This window comes from Pogona vitticeps, chromosome 11, assembly GCF_051106095.1.
Source record: "Pogona vitticeps strain Pit_001003342236 chromosome 11, PviZW2.1, whole genome shotgun sequence".
Taxonomy (NCBI): domain Eukaryota; kingdom Metazoa; phylum Chordata; class Lepidosauria; order Squamata; family Agamidae; genus Pogona; species Pogona vitticeps.
In genome coordinates this window covers 24140051-24162869 of record NC_135793.1, presented here as the reverse complement: position 1 = coordinate 24162869, position 22819 = coordinate 24140051, and the positions used below count along the sequence as shown (strand labels likewise).

Genomic DNA, 22819 nt, shown 5'->3' with positions numbered 1-22819 from the left:
TGCACAAACTGAGATTTTAATCAGACCTTCGCCGGCGCAGGAAAAGAGAGAGAAATGAAGGACAGAAAGCAGAAAAGAGCGACGGCCTAGGCTAATCAGCCACGGCATTTCAGTAACGATGCCAATGAAGAAAACTTAACCAACTCCCAGCTCACCTATCGTGGGGAACCTGTTAGGTGTCAAAACGGGACCTGCTGTTTCATCATCCTTTCTAGAGCAAGAAAGCAAGGAAACATGTTCTCTTTATCGGTGGATATTTTGCCCTGGAAGCAACATCTATGGCGCGCTGCCATTTTCTTCCACTAGTATTTCCTTGTTGTTTATTTTAACAGACGGTTCTAAGCAGTAAATCCTGTTCGCTCTGAAGCAAACTATTATAAAGATTAGTTGCGAGCTGCGGAAGTACCCAGCTGGGGGCAGACGAAACAAATATACCATTTGGAATAATACCAAAGGGTGCTTTTCCTCCCTCCTTCTCGCTCTCTTTAGATAAACCATGCCTTTTCTCCTATAATCAGATTCTGGAAGATCGCATTCATGGGGGGGGGGGGGGAAACAAAACAAGAGACAAAATGAAATATGGATGCTTCAGTTTGTGTGTGTGTTTTTCTAACGGCACAGTATTGATGAGGGGTAATGCAACCGCAGCCGCTGAGGATAATACATGGAATGCAGTAGGCCTCCAGTGGTGCAAAAAAAGGAGTCTAGATAATGAGTGGCATTCAAGGGTGTAGTCCTCAAGCAAAGGAAGGGCAAACATTATGATCAGGATGTAAAAGGGAAGACCTAGCGCACCACAGCGAAAACTGGGTTTCCAGCTCCCATCATCCAGCAGTCTAGGAGAGAGAGGGTGATCTGTGGCTCTCCAGAGCTGTGGTTCCCAACCTTGGGTCCCCAGATGTTCTTGGACTACATCTTCTAGAAATCCTGGCCAGTCCAGGTAGTGGTGAAGGCTTCTGGGAGTTGTAGTCCAAGAACATCTGGAGAACCAAGGTTGGGAACAACTGTCTAGAGCAACATGTCTCTCGGGACCCCTGCTTTTAGTTGCTTTTTTAAAAAAGAACAAAACAGAAGTGTCCTTCGTGTCATTGAGATCCATGTCAGCAAATAATAAGGGGCAACCGTCCCTTGTTGCACCCAACGGCTAAGCAGGTTGGGAGTCATTAGAGTTTTAAAGAAACGGCCTGAATCCAACTGGTAATACTCCATGAAGAGTAGACCCACTGAAGCAACAGAATTTACAGGCATGTTGAGTCACCATTCAAGCATTGATGCCATGGATTTACTCTAGACGAAACCAGCTGTGAAATTTGGATCAATAAGAGCACTGCATCCTTATTTGGAAAAGCCAAACGGTAGCAGGTAATGACGGTAAATTTAACATGTTACTTCCCAGCTCGGTCCAGCTTGGATGACATTTCTGACTGCTGGTCATGCTGGCTAAGGAGGACGGGAGTGGAAGTCCAAGGCGTTCTGGAGGGTGCAAAGTGGGTGGTGCCTAGACCAATCCACGATGAATAATGAAGTATTGTATTCTAAGACAGAGCAGTGCTCCAGTTTTCAGAATTAAACCTACTCAAGAGAAAGCATAGGGACTTGCTTTGTGGGACAATCCAGGGAAAAGAACAAAGAGTAGGGCTGTTTGGATGTGCAGACCAGGCAGCTTTGAAGGACTGTGTCTCTGGAGAGAAAACATTTTATGGACTTCCAATTGTAAAGACAGCAAATCATCTAGTTTCATCTTCCGACATATGCCCTATTCAAACACTAGAAAGTATCTAAGCACATGACCAAGACAGATCCCCTGCCGCCAAGATCGCTAGAGAAAGAATAAGATTTAAAATGTGTGGTCTGTGAGTTGTTCAGATCCGAAAGCTTCTCGAGAAGGTTGGTCCTGGTTACCTCACCTCCGCCGACTAGACAACGTCTCCTCCTGTTCCACGTGGGCAACCCGTACGATCCGTCTGTCAAGGATAATATCTTCAGGATACCAGGCCGACCGGTACTGTCTCTGCTGGGAATGGCCACATAATTTGCTGATCTGGAAAGCAGGAAAGTGAACAGGAGACCAGGATTAGTTTGATTTTATCCAGGAAACCTTGGGTTCCAACACACCGAGGAGAGCAAGGAGAGGACGAGAAAAGGGAGCATACAGGCAGAAGAAGAGTATGAACCACCTCACCCGCTGAGATGTTTACTTATCTGCTCTCAGTTCACAGACGAGACCATTTTAGGTCACTGTATTTGAAATCTACAGTTTGTTTATGGTTTTCCTGAAGCATCTCTTCTCAATTTTTCTCATATGACAGACTTGTGCAGCTAATGAAATAAGAGGCCTTCAGCCATGTGTGTAAAAACACAAACACCTGATGTGTGGAGCTGTACATTCTGCCGGAGCCACTACATCCTGTTGGGCTTGGAGATGGATCACAGTGGGTCCAGTGCCAAGGAGGCGGCAAATCCGCTCCTTGTCTTCACAGCAACTTCATGGGAGATATTCAGGGTGCTGAATCGTACTCACCCATCGGTTCAGCACCCTGGAGAGCTCATACAAAAACTCAAGCCTAAACTCAGTGCGCCCAGTGAGAGGACTCCAGCTCGCATCAGATCCAGGCAGCATGTCCAAGGGTCAGAGATGATGGAGAACATCTGAAGGGCCATGGGCTTCCCCAGACATAACCGCTCTTACATAAAATAGTCAATTTGTACAGAAAAACAGCTGAGTATCCAAATATACACCGTTGTTAATTCATTATAAGCTAAGTATATGACTATTCATATACTTTTTGTTACTCTGTTAATGCCATCTCACCAGGAACCTCTTAGGGCTTTGCCGACTTCCTTAATTCTAAAGGCAGCTTGTTAGCTTAATAGCATAATTAAGCTACTCCGTTTCCCCCCTATTCTCTAGCATAAAAAATCCTTGCAGCCCTTGGTAGCTAGACAAATATTTCCCACTATTTTCTCCTAGTAAAATAAGGATCAGCTTTTAAAAAATTGGATGAAATAAGGGCCATAGGCTGTTTTTGCATCCACAGGGCCTGGATCCAATCCCCAATGGCATCTGGAGGAACGGTTTGAAACCCTGCTTCCAGTCAAAGCTGGCAATATCGGCCCAAATGAGTCTGATGCATTTCTAGGCAGCTTCCCATAGTCTAAATCAGTGGTGTCCAACCTTGGCCCTCCAGATGTTCTTGGACTTCAGCTCCCAGAAATCCTGGCCAGCAGAGGTGGTGGTGAAGGCTTCTGGGAGTTGTAGTCCAAGAACATCTGGAGGCCCAAGGTTGGACACCACTGGTCTAAATGAAAATGTCCTGAATGTCTCCCTCTAGTGGCTAGTTCTGGTATGTACATCATAGGAACACAGATTTCTGGGATTTTTCTTTTAAGACCGCGGCTAAGCAAAACCACAGATACTGACCCCACAGAGACAGGATTCCTATTGCATCTATTTCTTTATGTTGTTATCCGTATATTCCATCTTTCCTCCAGGGAGCTTGAAGTGGTCTGCCCCTCTCTACTCTCCCCCCAGCCTTGTGAGGTAGATCAAGTTTCTCAAGAGATAACGTGATGGGCCCAGTAATATCCAGTGAATCAGTAGGGATTCTTAAGCCTGCATTTCTCCTCTCCCAATTCAACACACCACACTGGATTTCATAAGAAAAGTTACACTGGGTAACAATTTAATCAAATTTTCTTTGCTATCAGAGACGGTCAGGTTACTTGCTCACAGGCCCACCAGGTAAGACCTTCCCCCTGCCTGTCCTTGCGTACGGTTCTCCTCAGGTGGTGCGGTTAGGATGGATTTGCCATGTCCTTGAGTCTCGGCAGTTAGTGACAGGATGAAACAGACCGGCAGGTTTTAGCCAAGCGTATGCTAAGAGTTGACAGCTCTCAAATCCATCAGGGAGCGAGGGCACCGAGGGTGAATCGCTGAAGCCGCCCCGACTGACAGAGCTTGTCATGAGAGGGGCACCACCTTCCCCCGTGTTAATGTTGCACACAGCGGGTGGCGCATGCCCCCCCCCACATCAGGCTTCAGAGTTTTAAATCAGTGCGCGCCACTGGCTGCGCTTGAGCGCCAAAAGTTCATTCATTCACGAAAGGCAGGTAGCAAGCGACAGCCGTTATTGAATTTTTATGCTCCCGGCCCACGGCCCAATTGTGTTCAGCTGTTGCCGATAAGCACGGCGGCGAACGGACGTTCAAAGAGAGACGGCCCTGCTATCCATCATCCCCCCCTTTTTTCCCCCCTACCTTTTCTTTCCGGCTTGCTGAGCTCGAGGGAGATACCGAAACACACAACGCGCTCCGAGCGAAATAATTGCCCACGCTTAGCCGCAATATTTCTTCCCAACTCTCGGATGTTTTCCTAAGAGACAGCGACTTTGCCTCTTCTGACATTGTGATTGGTTTTAGGGAGGGAGAGAAGATGATTTCAGGTGGGGAGACGGAACAGCTACGAAATGACCTGCGCTGCGAGGGGAACGAGGCAGGGCTTTTCTCTGTCTCCCGATGGGTGGCCACAAAGGCCAAGGAAAATCGGCAGTGGCCTGCTTTGGAAGAGGCAAAGAGGAGCATTTCTCGGCTGGTTTGCTTTACTCATCTCTGAGTTATGTTCATATCCCACTTTTATATGGGTGTCCATGACTCTTGTCCTCACTCCTAACCCTTCACCACCACTGTGAGGTAGCTCAGGCTGAGAGAGAGAGAGAGAGAATCACTCATCTCAGGTCACCCAGTGAGTTTCACGGCTTCCTAGGGACTAGAAACTTGATCAAAACCCCAGATCTCCAGGGGGACGTGACTCTTTGTAGGACCAACTACAAATCCACAGGGAACAAAATCGATTCATTTGAAATGACTTCTGAGTTCTCCAGAACGTTTTATCTATCCAGATCATTTAAAAAATTGACGAGAAAGAGGACAGAATTCAGAGAAGTTAGCTAGGTGGTTTGCGCCCGGGCGATCTGCAATGAAACTCAGCTCCCACAGCATCAAACACGTCACCAAATGTTCTCCCTCCCAGATTTTTTTTTTTACCTTGGCTCAATATCTGCCCTAGACCAAAAAGCCTCCCACCAAGGCATTACATCCAGCTACTTCCCTCATTTGGGCATGGTTGGGTCCATAAATTAGCAACACCGCTCTCCATCTCTCCTCGCCTGCCTTATCAGCAGCGGCAACGTTTGCACAGGCCGCCCTTCTGCAAAGACAGGCTGATGAGAATTTTCAGTCTTAATTACCCGTTTACATCCCATCAGGCTGCAGATGATCTTCCGTGCACCTGAGACGGCTCGTACAGAAACCCGTTTTCCCGCTGCGGCTGCTTTGAGTCCCCCTCCCCTTTTTTTCCTACGCTTTCTTCTCCTTCTGCAAATCTTCCCTCCCTCTTGCTGGCGCTCCCCCACAGCTACTGGCAAGAAAGGTGTTCGCGCGCAAGCACCACCCTCGACTGGCAGAACTCAAAGAAGGTCAGCTCTCCAAAGGACGCCTCAAATTGCAAAGGGGAGGTAGATGAAGGATAGACTCCGGCTTCACAGCACTTGCAGTTTGTTATTCAGACTTTAAGCACCTCATTGCTCTAGGTGTAAAGAGAAGAAACATTCAAAATTTCATTCACATATATCTATATGAAGCATATATGTACCATGGTGAATCTATAAACTCACTGCCTTGCTGGAATGCTCAAAAGTATATCAGGGTTTAACCGTCTGCTTCCAATAGAGGCTAGCCAGCTGCTTACCGGAGAACTTGAGCAGGGCAGGGAAGTGGAGAACAGGTACAGACTGGTGCTTTTTGGACTACAACTCCCAGAATCCCACAGGTTTGTGTGCAAAAACCTGCGTGCATCTATTGCAATTCCCTGCAGGCTGTTCCCATGCACCTGGCATCTATTGCTATCTCTGTCCTGGGCACAGTGATTTTTGGAAGCTAAGCCAAGATCGGACCTAGTGAGTATCTGGATGGGAAACCAATAGGGAATTCTAGAGATGGGTCCCCAGTGTGGTGTAGTGGACAGAGTGCTGGACCGGACAACCACTACCTCCTTGAAACCCTGGAGAGCCATTGCTGGTCAGTCATGACAAGAACAGACTAGATAGCAGGTTAGGGGGACCAAGTGGTGACAATACTGTAATAGAAGAACGAACGGTTGACCGCGTTGAGCTAGAAGGACCAAGAGCTGACAGTCATGAGCTACAGGGACCAAAGGTTGACCGTGGGGGGCTCGAAGAGCCAAGGATTGCCAATGATGGCCTGTAGAGGGCCCAAGGATTGACAATAACAAGCTGGAGGCTAATGGTTAATAATTATGAGCTAGAGCAGTGGTTTCCAACCTTGGGTCCCCACCTGCCCTTGGTCTAAAATTCCCAAAAGCCTTCAGCACTAGCAATGATGGCCAGGGTTTCTAGGAGCGACAGTCCCAAGAATACTTGGATTCACCAAGGTTGGGAACCACTGGGCTCTACAAACCAGTGGTTGACCACATCAGATGGACCAGCAGTTCAGAGTCATGGGCTACAGGAACCAAGAGTGGACAATCAAGGGCTAGAGGGCCCAATGGTTGATGATCACAAGCTAGAAGTTGACAACACTAGGAGAGCAAGGGTGTGATACAACAGAAGGTAGCTTCCTATGCACCTTTCTAGTTCATCCCCACAACAATGCTGTTATGTAGGTATGGTCAAGAGAGAAAGGACACGAGGAAGCCTGGTTCAAGGTCATCGCATTGTATGTATAGCTCAGTAGGAACAACAGGCAATTCAACATCCTAAGCACTGTAGTCATTGCACTAAAGCATTTACTTTATATCACTTCTTTCAACAAAGAATCCAAAGAGGAATCCCAAATATTTTAGCATTTCCAAGTACAGAAAGTTTCCCCAAATCTTTATCCATCCAAGGCAGGATTCAACACCCTCTTCAATACGGATAAATGCATTGCTTATATTTAAAGTCATCATAAAGCGATCTCAAGACCTTCCACCATAGAAACCTGTTTCATTAAACCTCCCCCCTACCTTTCTTTATTTTAAAGAAAGAGATATGTTTAAAACATACATTGAAATGATCGGGTCTCTCGAACATAAACTTTTTAATAGTAGTAGCCAGGGCCATTTAACATTTCTACAGGTGTAATAAAAATGCTAATATATGTTAATGTTTAGTCTGTGGTTAATGTTTTGTCTTCTTAATTTCCCCAGGGCTTTTATTGCAGATTTAAATCTGCCACCCTGCTCAATGGATTGGTATTGCATTCTGCCAGGCAGATCTCCCTGGCGAATACTGATTAAGAAAAGTGAATAAACATCTCACTGGCCCAAAGGAGGAAAAAAAAAATCTCTCTTTTTTCCCCTAAAGAAAGAACCTCCTATTGTTGTATGCATGTAATCATTATACGTTGTTGTCATAAAGGCAAAGAGGAGGTGTTGTGCTTTCTTCAAAGGAAGATCAAGAAGGTTTATTAGTTAAGGTTTGAAAGGGGAGTTAAGTATAGGGCAAAAGCTCAGAAAAGTTCCTTCTTTGGAACTACCTCGTCAAAATGGCTTGTGCTGGGGTTCTCCCGTGGCCCTCTGGACTGGCTGAAGCAGTGTTCAGTGCTTCACAGCCCCACCTCCTCTGCTGGCCATCCATTCAGAGGCAGTGGCTTGGTTTCCCTGCCCTGCCTCCTCTGTGCGCTGCCTCTGAGTGGGCGCTTGCTGGAGGAGGCGGGACTCTGAATCACCAAACACCTGTTCGGCTACAAAACAAACCAGTACAAACTGCTAAACTGGTGGTCTGTATCCATCTCTAGCCAGGAATAATTCCCTGTTTGGGCGATTCGTTGCAGTAGATGAGCCTTGAGGTCTCTCCAACTTTACATAACTGTAAGAAACCCTACTTTCAATTCCATGATTCTAGCATTGACAGAACGGGAGCCCCCCCCCCCCCGCCCAAGCTCTATTGGGCTGTGATGCTCAACAAACCCTATCATCATGGCTAGCTGGGGATAATGGGAGTTATATATATTTTATGCAGGATGGATAATAATCCATTGTGGTTTATTTTTAAAAGAAATCATTTTTAAAATTTAAATGGTCAAAAAATCTGATTAAAAAAAATTAAATTGTGATTTAAAACACAAATATATAAATATCTGTGTGTATCTATATCCTGTGCAGATCTGGGTTGTCCACTTCTTGGTATGATAGATCTAAGGATTGTAAATAAAGAATTGATCGACTGATACCTGTATCTATATCATCAATTGATTAATCAATCGGTTGATTGATCAATTGGTCGACTGAGTAATTGTCACCGGTACATTCCAGTCAAGAAAATTACAACTCATAGCCTTCCCCACCCTGGTGCCATCACGTTGTCTAGAATATAACCACCACCCCCAACCTCAGCCAGCCATGACTTTAGATAGATAGATAGATAGATAGATAGATAGATAGATAGATAGATAGATAGATAGATAGATAGATAGATAGATAGATAGATAGACTGTATATATATATACACACACACACACGCGCACACACACATACAGTGTGTGTATATATATATATGCATATACTGTATATACTGTATATATATATACACACACACAGTATATACACTGTGTATATATATATACACTGTATATGTGTGTGTATGTATGTATGTATGTATGTATGTATGTATGTATGTGTGTGTGTGTGTGTGTGTATGTGTGTATGTGTGTGTGTATGTATGTGTATATGTATATGTATATACACACACACACAAATATGTATGTATGTATGTATGTATGTATGTATGTATGTATGTATGTATGTATGTATGTGTGTATGTATGTATATATATATACACACACACATGTATGTATGTATGTATGTATGTATGTATGTATGTATGTATGTATGTATGTATGTATGTATGTATACACACACACATATATATATACATGTATGTATGTATGTATGTATGTATCTATCTATCTATCTATCTATCTATCTATCTATCTATCTATCTATCTATCTATCTATCTATCTATCTATCTATCTATGTACTGTATATGTATCTTGCCCAACCCCACTTCCGTTTTGAGGGTAGGCAGACGGAACAAAGTTACACAGAAAATAACGCTTTCCGTCTAAATGCTTCTGACATGACCTTGTGAGTTGCAGGAAAAAGAAGATGCACTTCACACCCAGAGGTGAGTTCAATAATGCAAGGCCCTTAAATAATTCATTGGCAAACGGTGTAAAGCCCCCTCAAACACAAATGCTTAGAATAACAGAGCTTCTGTCGCGCCAGTTCACACTCTTCCCCCGGAAACATGCCACTAACATACACAAGATGGAAAAGCCACACACCGTTAACAGATGTCAAGGCAGGTTAAGCAGAGCAGGAGTAACGCTCGATGAGACGCCGAGGTTGACGTAGACTCCCTCCCTCCCTCCGTCTTTCTTCCATACTTTTTCAAAGAATAGCATCTGCCTCCTTTTAACGCTGCACAAAATGGTCCGCAGCTGCGGAAAGGTAGCCTTGTTCGTTTTTAATTAAACAGGTTAAAAATTAAAGAAGGGAACAGATGCCTCCTTAAGGCCAACAAGGAAGGATGGAGACCACGATGGCACGTCTAAGACCAGGCAAGGAGAGAAGACGCTGACGTGGAAATCGCACACGCCGAGCTCGGCCACGGGAGCTGGCTCGGCCAAGAGCCCAACGGACATTTGGTGCAAATGGAAGCAAGTTCTTACAATGCTTCAAAGAAAGAACCTGCAACTTTCTCTGGAAAGGGGGGGGATGATGGAAACATTGGAAAACACAAGAGGGTTGCAAAGGCAGATAGAGATGGACATGAACCAGGAAAATGACAAATTTGGGTGGTTCGCGGCAACCCACGAACCACCCCCGAACACTAGAAAAATGAGCCATTCGTGGTTCGTTTTTTCCAGTTTGTGCCCGAGGGAAGGGAACCTGATGGTTTCACCCCCCCCTCCGCAGCCTGCCCACCCCCTGTCCCCATCACCCCCCTTCCTGGCCCTCATGCCCCCTCTTCTTCCCTCTCCTGCACAGAGTCACACACACACACCCTCGGCTTCCCTTCCAGGAGCTGGGCCTGTTCTCCCTGTGCATGCGCCTCCCTCTCAGCTGATCGGCGTGCGCATGTGCAGAGATAGCAGGCCCCGCTCCCACAAGAGTAGCCGGGCCTCCATCTCTGAAGATATCAGCGGTGAAGGAGGAAGAAGAGGAGGTGGAGGGGGTTTTATCTATTTTTTCTGATGAATGAAGCCCCAGGCTGGAAAAAAAAAGTTTGGCTCTTCATTTTGTTTTGGCAAAACACCTTGCATGGACCGAACCGCGAACCAGCCCAGTTCAATCAGTTTGTAGTTTGGTTTGTGAACACCACCAGAGTAGAAGCTTGATCTGGAAGCACACTGGGAGGAAAGACAGGAGGAAAAGCTCCCTTCTTTTTGTCTGGTTTTGGAAGCCTTGCAGAATCCGGCCTGATGGGACCCCAGATACGAGGCCCCAGGAGATACCAGACCTCTCCAGGCAGGGTTAGGAAAGGATTCGTCCCCCCCCCTCCTGAGTTCTTGTTAAAGTAGATAATACAGGCCTAGGTGGGCCAAGGGTCTTACCCCGCAGAAGGCAGGTTCCGATGTTCCCTAAGCATGAGATGCTTAATAACTCTCATTTGCAGCTTGAAAAGGTTTACCGAAGGAAGGATGGGGGAAACCAGCCCAATCAAATCTGCAAGGCGGAAACTTTGTTTTAATGTGGCTTTCTGCAATTAGCGACTGTGGCCTTCTTTATGATTGACTCTCATCTTCAGGGAGAGGAGCAATCTTATAGGAAACGCAGCATTAACTTGTCCACCGATGACTTTAATAAGGCGCTTTTCAAATTACTGCTCATAAAAGCAGAGCGAGAGGACGGGGGGGAGGGAAGCTACTGATGATATGCTATCTTCTTAATTAGACCGCTCTCTCTTTTTCTCCCTCCTTCCTTTCCTCTCTATTAGCAACTTAATGGCAAGTGTACATATTTATACAACACGGCACTGGCGTACCAATGAAAGCTGGCCATTTAATTATCAGCCACTCGAAGGTAATCGCAATTTTGGAATTCATCAATCGAAGCAACCTTGTAGGGCTCACAACCTGCTTAGATTTAGAGTTTAATTTCATGAAAGAAAACATGTGGGAAACGTCCCTACAGTTTCCAGCCACCAGGAATATATTACCCAGGCTCCCTCTGCACCTGCAAGATGCCTTCTTTAGACCTTCGGCCGGGGATTTCAGACAAAACTGTCCTCCAGGAGGCACTGCCTTCAGATGGGCAGCTGAACATGAATGCAGAAACCAGCTTCCAGGATCAGTGCTTGGAAAGAGAACAAACTTCTCTTTATGCTCATTATTTCTACTCTGTTCTATCACCTCAGCACCATTTTTTTTTTTTTGCATTCCCTTCTTGTTTGCTTGTAGGAAAACCAATAATACATTGCGAAAGTTAAAACAGCCAATTCAGAGTGAAGGCAAATTGAGCCAGTTCAGAGTGAGGGCAAGGAATCTTCTGGTGCATTGCTCTTCCTCCAAACTGTCGGGAAGGGACAGAAAAGTGCAGCAGTGTTTGTTTGTTTGTTTGTTTTTTCATAACTAGCAATGTCCCCATTTCTTTGAAGATGCTACAGGGAGAGAGAACAGATAGCAGGAGTGCAAATTCTGGAAGGATATGCACCCATGCACATAAACAAAAACACATATATACCCCTTTCCAAGTATCCCTGCCCGGCAGAAAGATGGCATCTTGTACCAGACAAAACAGATCATGTAAAATGTCATTCTGTGTTTCACACACTTCATGCAATTCCACAGCTAAATTATGGAATTTCAGGGGATGCAATTATTAAAAGTAACTTTTCCAAGCCTCGGTATGGACCAGTTATATCTCAGATTCCGGGAACAGTAATCCAAAGAGTTTTTCCCCATTTACAACTTTGTTTGCCATACCTAATAGCATATTGGGAAAATCAGAGCTAAGCCTGTTTCGAACGAGGGATAATGGTGAAGCTCACCTTTCTGTGATGTTCTTGGAGGCAGAGATTGGGGAGCCAAAGAGTTAATTCACGGTTAGGGTGGAAATTAAGGGATGAATAATGGTGCCCATTGGAAGCTGGGGCTGGCGGAGGGGAGCAGAATTGGTTCATTTACTCCCAATCAATAGAGGTCATTTTGAAATCCAGGCAGCAGCGCATGTGTGAGATCTTACGGCTGTAAACTATTGCAAAAGCAGCTCTCAATTTATTTGCAGGAAGAGGAGGTGCTATTTCACACCGGGATATGTTAGAAGAATAGGAGGCAGCAATGGTGGGCACAAAAGAAAGATACGAAATGCTAAATGTGCCACTTCCATCATCCTATAGGTAGAAAGACACAGATAGATCTAGAAACCCATTCTCCACGTCCAGGAGCGCCCTTCCTTTCTGCAAAAACCAAGGTTTTCCAGCAAAACAAAACTAGCCTTTCACACAAAATGAAAGGGTTTTGCCTACATACAAAACCCTTACTTTGCTAACCTTGCGGTTGTCAGAAAAGCTCTGATTATTTGCAACTCCATTGGCTGTTTAAATTGGTCATCTCATCAGAGCAGGGCTGGTCAGCTTAAAACATCTGTGGGACTCTCTGATCTCCAGCCCCCATATCGCGGTGTGAAATAATTCAGACAGAAGCATAACCAGGCATAAAGGTAAGCTAGCCTCCCCATCTCCATGAATGACCATTTCAAAATTGACTGGGCACATTAGCAATAAAACACCTAATGAGAGGCGACAGATTGGGCTTGTTAAAGGTAGCATGTAAGCAAGGTAAAAGGACAAATTTTCTGTCCGTAACTTGCAGCAGAACGAAACAGAATTACTTTTCAGGACTACAACGTCCAGAATTTCCCGAGCCGCAAGGCCGAGGATTCGGGGGGGCGTAGTCTGGAAAACAGAACTGTTCCAGATTTTGATCCTTAGTCATATGGAACTGCACTGGACAGTTTAGCACCATTGCACCAGACAACGTTTTGAAAAGAGCACAACAATTCAACATTATAGGAAACCGTGAGTAAGTAATTTGGGAAGAGGTAGCCATGGTAATCTACGCAAGTTTATCAGGCAAAATCTAAAAAGACAAAACAAAGTAAGTAAAATCGAAGTTAGCAAAGTTAGTTTGGTTTACATCAAAAAGCACAGAGTCTGGTGGTATCTTCAGAGGTTCTTGGGGCATTTGTTTTTGCCGACTGCATCTACCTTCTTCTGGGTAACCAGAGAAGACTTCTTTCTCCAGAAAAGGAAAAGGGGTGGACTAAATTAGGGAACTTGAAGCTATTCAGCTGTGCGAATCCCTGCACTTCTGTGGCGCAGCTAGAGGAATTTGACCCAAAATTCAAAACTCTGCAGCCGATTAGGCACACCGGCATGTGTTGCCACAGGCCTAAGAGGCATCTATCATTTCCCACACAAGACAGAATGCCTCTTCTTCACACCTGCCGCGACGCCATGTCAGCGGTGATGCTACCATTTTGGAAGCAAATACCATCGATTATGCACCCTGCAATTGCAGACAAAGGTGTCTTCTGTTGCAGGAAATAGCTCTGGGCCCTTCACCCCAGTGTCCTGAGAAGACCATTGCTTCTCCTCCACCCCCCCTTGCTGCGTCCCCTCCCCGTAGATTTGTACAGCAAGAAACCAGTGAAAATGCTGAGCACCTTTTTCTCTGCGCAGTGTCTTAATCAAGAGTCTCCTCTGATTATCCATCTGAATCTTTGTTTACCTCTAATGTACCAGGAAATTGTTCACGAGTTATTAATCCCAGAACAGAAAAGTCATTTCCTTAAAGCCACCTGCTTTCCCCACCACCACCTCTTCCGGATAATATCTTGCAATTAGAGAACGGCTGTAAGGCAGAAATCCTTCAGCACACTTTATACCTTCCCTTCCTGGAACGGCAAGTTAAATCCTCCCCTCTTCCTATCGTTCTCGGCCCCCAACCTGTGACTTCCTTCATCTCTCTCTCTGCCCATCATCCTCTGGAGCTGCCTTTTCCATCAAGAGCGGGAGACCTCTTTCAAAGTGGGGGCCAAATTCTTTATCAGACATTTTTTTGGAGGGGAGCTAAACTCCCATGACGAGCGGAAGCCCCAAGCAATTTTGGTGGAAGCAAAAAAAAAACAACATATTTTAGCATACAGCTCTTAACCCAACTTCACTGAGCCTGAAGAAGGCAAATTTGTGGGGAGGGTGGGGGGGTTGAACTACTGATTCTGGTAATTCTCGGGGGGGTTGTAGCACCAAAACACAAATCGACATTCTTAATTTCAGCCTCTCGACATGGAGGGTCGCACTGGAAAGCCCCTGTAGTTTGATTATCCGAGAAAGGGGGGGGGGTCTGGGGCAAACCAGAGGGCTGGTTTCGGCCCGAGGGCCTAAGACGCCCGACCTCGGTTCTCCACAATCAGATCTTCGCTCCCTCTAGCTCAGCACCAGCCACTCTTGACTGGAGGCGGCTCCTGCTAAGATAAAATTTAATGCGGACGAGAGTTTTCCGCCTCAAGAGGTGGTCAGTGTGAAACCCGCTGAAAACAGGAGATGGAAGCCTCCCACGTTTGATGCCGCTTTCGCTCAAGGCCCTTCTTGAACCGAGAAAATCTTCCTCCTTCCCAGGGGGAAAGAGAACAAAATGAAAACGTTTCCCGGCAGTTTCTGACAAGCTCTCCCTTTTCTTTCCCCACTAAATTTCCTGAAGGAGCCGTAGAATAAACCAAAGGATCTTCATTTCTGCTCAGGAAAGCCTCCTTCTAACCAGAGAGGGTGACGTTAGATGTTCCCCACCCTCCAGGTATTGCTGGACTACAGTTCCCATCAGCGCCAGCCAATGTGACCAACGATGGACGTTGTAGTCCAACAATACCTGGAGAGCCAAGCACCACCTCCTCATCCCGTTTTTCGCATGCTGCAAACCATGGACCTTTATACTTTTTGACATTACGTTCGGGAAAGAAGATGATTGCCTCGATGCTGGATTCCACACACGATTCGACGGAGACACACAAGCACCTTAAGGAAGTGTGATCTCTTCCTTATTAAAGACATCTTTTCCCTCCTCCTTCTCTGAACACACACGCCACGAACACAGATGGGCACCTTCTGTTACGGCAGCCCCACTGGCTACCAATCTGGTTCCAGACACAATTCAAAACTCTAGTTTAACCTTTAACCTACAAAGTCCTACACATGTTTTTGGTTCGAGCTATCTCAAGGACCGCACCTCTCTTTCTGAGCTTGTCTGGGTGTGAAGAACATCAGGAGAGGCCTTTCTCTCGGTCCCACCACCAATCCTAGGAATTCTTGGTGAGGACACAGGAAAGGAGGGCCTTCTCTGTGGCTGCTCCTTCAGACTCTGGAACTCCCTGCCACTGGAGGCAGGCCTGGCCCCCTCTTGGCTGTCCTTCCGCAAGTAGGCCAAGACTTTTCTCTTCAGGCAAGTTTTCCCTTAATTGAGTGACCGCCTGAGTGAGGATGGTTGTGCCCTCCTGCTTTGCGTATGCTTTTGGCGGTGCTTTCGTTTACTGCATTTCAGAGTGGCACATGTTCGATCTTTTTTAGGATTTGCACACGGACAAGTTTTCAGCTTTAAAATATTGTCTTTTAATGAGGTCAAGTGAAAACAAACCTATTCTATGAATGGTGGAAAATAAAAGCTTTGTAACAAATAGAAAGTAAAGGAGTAAAATGAATAATATGGAGAAGATCTTGCCGAAAGAAATGTACTGTATTGCTATACAAGACTGCTTGTACGCTAAGCTTTACAATATGTATTGTTTTTAGATACAGATATATACAGATACAGATATATATCTGTATCTAAAAACAACATATATTGTAAAGCTTAGCCTACAAGCAGTCTGTGTGTGTGTGTGTAAGTTTTATGTTGGGAAAATAAAATAATTTTTTAAAAAATAATCCAGCAAACAGCATGCAAGAATGAGGAGGGGGAACCTACCGTCGGCTCCAACTTCCCCACGTTCTTCTGCATGTAAGCAATTGCATCTCGGACGGAGGAGAAGAGGTTGAGAAGCACGTACTCCATATCGTAGATTCCCCGCATGCCTTTCGTCAACCCTTCCAGAGAGCGGAGGTACTCCCGCCAGTAACTGTCTATCTCAACCACACCGGCCAAACACCCCTGCAAGACCACGTTGCAGAATCCCGCGCATGGCCTGGCCATCAGCAGGTCCTGGCAATGGGAACAGTACCACATCCTCAAGAGCGCCCGCCCGCAGTCTTTGCTGAACTTCAAGTGGTCGGTGGTGTTGACCACCTCAATGCCAAGGTTGAGGGCCTGCAGGAAGACCCGTGTCGCCTGCAGAGACTTAGAGACCTGGGTCATCATGACCTTGGGGAAGTTGCCGAAGACCTTCAGGTCCCGCCGGGCGAGCCGTAGGCACTCGGTCATTTCCGCCGAACGTCTGGGGCCGCCCAGGTTCCCCGAGTGCGGGTAGACCAGCAGGAACAGGCTGTCGAAAAATTCATTGACCATGTCGTTGACGTGGATATCCGAGCCCAAGACATACGACGAGATGTCAGTAAAAAAGTTCCCCACAAACAGAAATGCTCGGGTGGCCATATTCCGATAGTAGTTCCTAAACATGGAGGTGGTGTAGTTTTTCGCGTGTCGCACCACGATCTCAAAGGCTTCTGAAAGACAAAAACAGACAAGGGTATTCCTGAACAGGATATGCATACAGGTGAGAAAGCTGGACAGTAAAAAGAAAGTTGACAGGGAAAAAGTTGGTTTGTTTAAAATATAGTGCTGGAGGAGAGCCTTGCGGATTCCCTGGACTGCCAGAAAGACAAACGAGTGTCTAAATCAAGTCGAGTCTGATCTCTCTCTCTCTCTGGAGACAAAAAGGTTGAAAGTTGGGGCTGTCCTCCTTTGGGACACATCCTGAAAAGACAGGGTTCTCTGGAAAAGACCATCAGGCTGGGAAAAGTGGAAGGCAGCAGGAAAAGAGGAAGATCAAACACGAGATGGAATAATTTCCAAAAGGACGTCACAGGGGGTGCCCGAGCTCAGCAAGTGTGGGAACAAATTATCGAAAAATCTGTTGAACACGTCAAAATTTGTTGACCATGATCGGGCAAAGCGTCATTTTTAAGAACCCAAATAACAATATAAGGGGGGGGGGAGGTGATTGAGTGAAGAATTGTATTGATTGAATTCAGAGCACAGGAACAAACAGCATTGCTTCGGATACTGTTACTGTACTTAAATAAAATCTTATTAAATTCATTCAAGCTGAGTGACGTAGAGCCTCAGGGTTGGCTCATCAGAGGGTGCGATGAGGGCCTTGGTGAAACAGCAAACACACAAACGGGAGCTGCTAAAGTTTGGGTAGCAGCAAAAGAGGAGGACAGAGAATAATGGATGAAAACATGTTTATTCCTATTATTTTAAAAGACCTTCAGACAAATAGTCAAGTGACAAGGGGGGGTTGGACCCCAAACCATGAGAGAAGGATCAGGTAATCCCCCAGATGAATTCCGTACACACAAAAATTCCGAAACATTTTCGAGTTCTGCCTGGCTGGTCCATTCCCACCCGCTTCTGACCTGCAAGGGCTGCTAAAAAGGATTCCCAAGACCTGTTTAGGAGGCCTCGCTGAACAGATCTGCAGCCGAGGCCAGGCATGATTCCCCACTCAAGCGATAAAACAATCATCTCCGCCAGCGCATAAATGAACATGTTAAGAGAGAAGAGAGCCTCATCATGACAGACAGGTAGCACCATCCTTTTTAATGCTAAACACCCCTGTTGGCTCTTGGGCTGTCAGCCTTCTTGGGCATCGTTAATAAAGCCATGAAAGAAACGGCACACAGTTCTACAGTTCACAGGTCAGGAACCCTTTGTGGCAGAACAGCTTTCAAGCGCATTGGCCTGGGAACACAAGGGAGGGGGAACGCATGCCGTGCGCATGAAAATTAGTCACATGAAATATTTAATATATCTCTCTATATTAAAGTTTTAAAACTATGCCGTTTCATTTCTGCCACCCCGGTGACGGCTATCTCTGAGTGGAGACTGAGACGCAGTAGCCGACAAAGTCACAAATTAAGTCACTTAAGAAGAGCAGAAGGACACAGCTGGAGTTCATGATTTTAAAAAACCCTTTAAAGTAAGGTTCTTTGTGGCTGGATTAGAACAAACCACAGACTGAAAAGCTAGCGTTCCATAGAGTGTTGTGGGCTTTGAGCCTTATGCAGTCTGTTATGCCAAGGACGGTGGACATCCTGGTTAGCAAGAGCTTGGAGTGAGAATCCTAAAACCAAATCTGGAAAGACTTCTACAAATGCAAGATTACCCCTGGGACTGGGGATAGGTTGGAGATGTCATGGGCACCAGTCAATCAGCACTACTCAGGGCCGGCTTGTGCTAAGAATCTGTAGGGCTCTCTTTATTTTTACAGTCTTACCTTGGAGAAGACTTTTTTTCTGCTTCACAAACTCATCATCAGACCTGTACTCGTCCCCTCTTGTTCTGGCCAGAACCAGCTGGACTGGTTCTGTTTGAATACTTGGAGGAGCGCTCTTCACCCGCTTCTGAACGACTTATTCCCAACCTCAGACAGCTATCCTTGCCTATTCTTAATCCTTTTTTCATCTCTCCTCCTCATCTTCGTGTCCACCCCTTGGTTCAAAGAAAACTGTGGGGAAGCCCATGGATTTATCTCCTTTTATCCTCACAATAACCTGAAATGAAGGCTCGTAAAAGTTTGAAGTGTTATTTTCTCAAGATCCCACCTGAAACCAGAGCAGCAATTCAGATTTAGGATTCTCCTTATCCATAGCTCTGACTGCTACGTTGTAACAGTAAGACTTACCAGGGAATGTCAGGCCTTGTTGTCCTATCTCTGGACATGGGCCCCCAGACAGTTAAAAAAGAGCCAACCAAGGATTTCTTAAGCCTCTGTCTGAAGAACTGGACCCATGCTTTCTGATGTTGAAGGTGATGTTCTGGAGCTTGTTTAACCTAAGCCACAATATTCACTCAGCATCTCCCCAGAAATCCAAGTCAAGCTCTTCCTGAACTACAGAACCCATGGCCCAAGCGTGAGGGGAGGAACCGCTCAGCTGAAGGCCACAGAGTTGATCCTCCTCATCTTTCATGTTAAGAGAAGCTCAAGAAGTCTTGACCGGAAGAGGAGACTCATCAGGTCTCCTCCAGGTTTCTCCATGGAAAAGGGCTCATTTGGTGCTGTCCATGGTGCTGAAAGTACTGCCCTGCTTTGTCTTGTATGTAACTGTTGCTATGAACAGATCAACAAACATTATTCCACCAAACCCTTTTTGTTTTACTGGCGCCCTGTTGTTGTTGTCGTTGTCATGTGTGATCAAGTCACCTCCGATTTATGGCCATCCAATGAATGAGTGACCTCCAAAATGTCATGTCCTCAACAGCCGTGCACAGCTCTGGAAAATTCAAGCCTGTGGCTGACTCGAGGAAGTCAACCCATTTCACCAGGGGGTCCACAAAACTCTCCTCTATCACCCTATTTCAAAGGAACCCATTCTTTCCTGCCTTGGGTAACTCTGGGAGGAAACCCAACTCGTAAGGGAGTTTCAAGCCATCTCACTGCACTGCTCCCATTTTCTCTGACACACTCGGACGCCCTCACCATGTGAGGGCGTGCATACAAGCAGGGGGTGGGGGGCATCCTTAGATATAAACAAATACAGAAATAGAAATGAACAAATACCAATGATGGAGAAATTAAATCACAGGGGGGGAAAACCATGCAGACAACTTAAAGATTTAACACATTGTATATGCATAATGTTTCATGGGCAGCAGGCCGCTTCACCGGATGCATGGAGGGCATCTTGACTTGACAGTACGATGCCTCTCCAGAGAAATAAAACTCGACTTCAAATCCCACAAAACTTCTTTTTATGACCAAAAAAAAAAGAGAGTCAAATTTGGGCACCTCACAAATCCAGCTTTGCAGAGTCTCCTTCATAAGAATGAGATTCCACAGACATGGGAACAGACAGATGGAAGCCTTACCCAGTCAGATGCCTTCTAAAAGGGCTGGACTACAAGTTTCATCATAAACAGCCAGCATAGTCTACTCACCATGCTTGCTGGCTGATGGTTTCTCCCTGGAAAAGACCCTGATGTTAGGAAAGTGTGAAGGCAAGAGGAGAAGGGGACGACAGAGGACAAGATGGTTGGACAATGTCATTGAAGTGACCAACATGACTTTGACCCAACTCCGGGAGGCAGTGGAAGATAGGAGGGCCTGGCGTGCTCTGGTCCATGGGGTCACGAAGAGTCGGACACGACTTAACGACTAAACAACAACAACATAATCCCTAGGTCTTGGCTGTCCTACCTCGGAGGCAAGTCACCTCAAAAGAACACAGTAACTTCAGCCAGACCAAGCATCCATCCATGTGGGGAGATATCTCTTAGAACAGCACTAAAGATTTTTATTTTATTTTTTTAAAAAAAGAAGCAATTCCTTGTAGAACTTTTGTTTAATTAATGGATGCCATCCGGGATAATTTAGCGCCGAACATGATTGCAGCATAAAACTTTATGTAGCTTTTCTGATGTCTGATTAGCATATACTGCAACAAAGAATAGACGAGAGGGAGGAGGAGGAAGGGTGGAAGAGAAGAACCTTGATTAATTTTTTTACCATTTCCGGCACAGAAAAGAACTTGCTCTCATAACAGAAAGCAAGAGCACGTTGTCCAAAACAAGAGAAATTGAGCTGTTAAAGCAATGGAAACAGGCGAATAAAATAAAATAAAAATTTTAATCCAGATCCTATCAGACACTTGGCCTCCACAAAACAGCTGATCCCCTATTCCTTCACCTCATAATGTAGGACAGAAGACCACTTCTGAGTATGCAACTGCATTGAAAGAATAGGGTAAACTCTGCCAAACAGCTATTCCTTGCCGTCTCTGTCCAACAGAGATGAGCAATGGGTGGCCATCCAGACATTGAGGACAGAACTCCTTATGTCTGGGTCAAATGGGAGGAACAGTCTTGCATCATCTGAGGGCAGCCAGCTGCCAACCAGTGCTGTACATCACATCTGTCGGTGGGGATGCACAGTTAATTAGGTAAGAACATATTGAATCTTCCCAACAGGGTGGGGAACAAATAGATTTATTGCTCCTAATCATCTACTAATAGATTTAATAAACACAACTGCCATTTTTTAGTGCTCCGATGCGACGCGGTCGACTGCTCACCTTAAATAACGGACTTTGAGAATTAAATAGAGATGCCTACCTCTTTGGAGGCAAATAATGAATTTTTCATCAAAGCAAACCAGTGCCATCCATTTCCTATACAACATTTACCGAGCGCGATGATTTAAACATCCCAATATAGCCCCACCGTATTTTAAAAGGCTAGAATCTATCTCCCAACGAGACGCCTCCTTCCTTTTATTTCCTGCTTAAAATTTATTAGCACGTTTCTGAAAAATGCAGGCCTGGTGCGTGGCTCCAGCCACCATGATAAATCAAAAGGGTGCTCTTACAGCAATGTGGAGTGTGAATTCTGGGTTGGGGGAGCCACAAGAGACCCCCAGACTCTGTCACCACAAAATACACCTGGGTTCTGGAAACAACAAACTTGCTGAGGCAGAAGGATGAAAACCAGCATGCTCTGCTCCTCCCACCAGAGTCCAGTACTGAGAAGTGGTAAGAACTGGAAAATTCTTCTCCCATGGAAACCCTAGGATTCATTTCCCCATGAAAGTCCTACAAAATTACATTCACATGAAAACATGTAGTGACACCAGAAGGTTTCACTATCCAAACCTGGAACGGTTACTTTTTTAAGGCCCACCCACCCTCGCCAGCCAACAAGCAAGGCCAGTTTGGTGCTGAAATCTGAAAAAGTAACTTTCCCAAGACCTATTGATGTTGGAGTTTTTACAACCTCGCAGGCTGCCTATGGTTTTTGTGACCGGGGGGGGGGGGGCTTTCCTGAGCTGAAGGAACTGTCAGTCTATATGGCAATAACCAATCCTTCCCTCCCGACTCTGATTTCAAAGAGAGTCCCACCACTCTGCAGTGTGTTCCTTTCCCCTCCTCTTCATCCTGCTGAAGTCTGTTGTTGAAAGCAGTCCTGTTTGCTAAGTCTGCTGTTGATCTGTTCACAACTGTAAGTAAAGAAAATAGTTTTTATTCTTTCTCCTACAGATATTTCAGAGTAACTTATTGAGACCTTAAATGCTAGTTAATGAGAAAGGGGTGGACTTTGGGAAACTTGAAACTGTTCTGCTCTGCGAATCCCTGCACTTCTGCTGTGGAGCTAGATGAATTTCACCAAAAATCCAAAACTCTGCAACAGATGCTACATCACTGAAGACCATCTGGATCATGGCAGTACATCTGACATAATTGAGCCAAACAAGTTTCTTTCCATTCTAAAAGTATCCCCCTTGCCAAATGCTCTTATTCAAAGTCAGCTCAACAGCTTTCAAATATTCAGAGAACGAAAAAAAAGGGGGGGGGGAAGAGAGACCCATAAGCCTCTTGACCCAGAGAGGAAAATAACAGCTCTGAAAGACACACAATGGCCCCTTCCTCTTTGAAGTCACCTGTTAAGCCAGTGTCAGCCAGTCCACACTTTTGATCACCCAAAATTAACACAAGAGCTTTACCAAATACGATCTCGCCAGGAGAAAAACAGAACATGCATGCTGTTCAATGGATCACTAGGCGGGTTTGGGGGTTTGCCAGACAAAGTTTGAGTGCAAAGGATTTATTCGCT

The 22819-nt window shown here is 45.6% G+C and overlaps 1 protein-coding gene across 1 annotated transcript in view; it reads right to left on the bottom strand.

Annotated features, from left to right (window-relative positions):
* GPC3 (glypican 3) overlaps positions 1–22819 on the bottom strand; it is a 138365-nt gene that overhangs the window by 45419 nt on the left and 70127 nt on the right. Inside the window, exons 3-4 of the mRNA XM_020810324.3 lie at positions 16022–16716; positions 1908–2041 (exon numbers count right to left, since the gene is read on the bottom strand). Coding sequence (XP_020665983.3) covers positions 1908–2041; positions 16022–16716 — 829 coding nt within the window. The remainder of the gene's footprint in view (positions 1–1907; positions 2042–16021; positions 16717–22819) is intronic.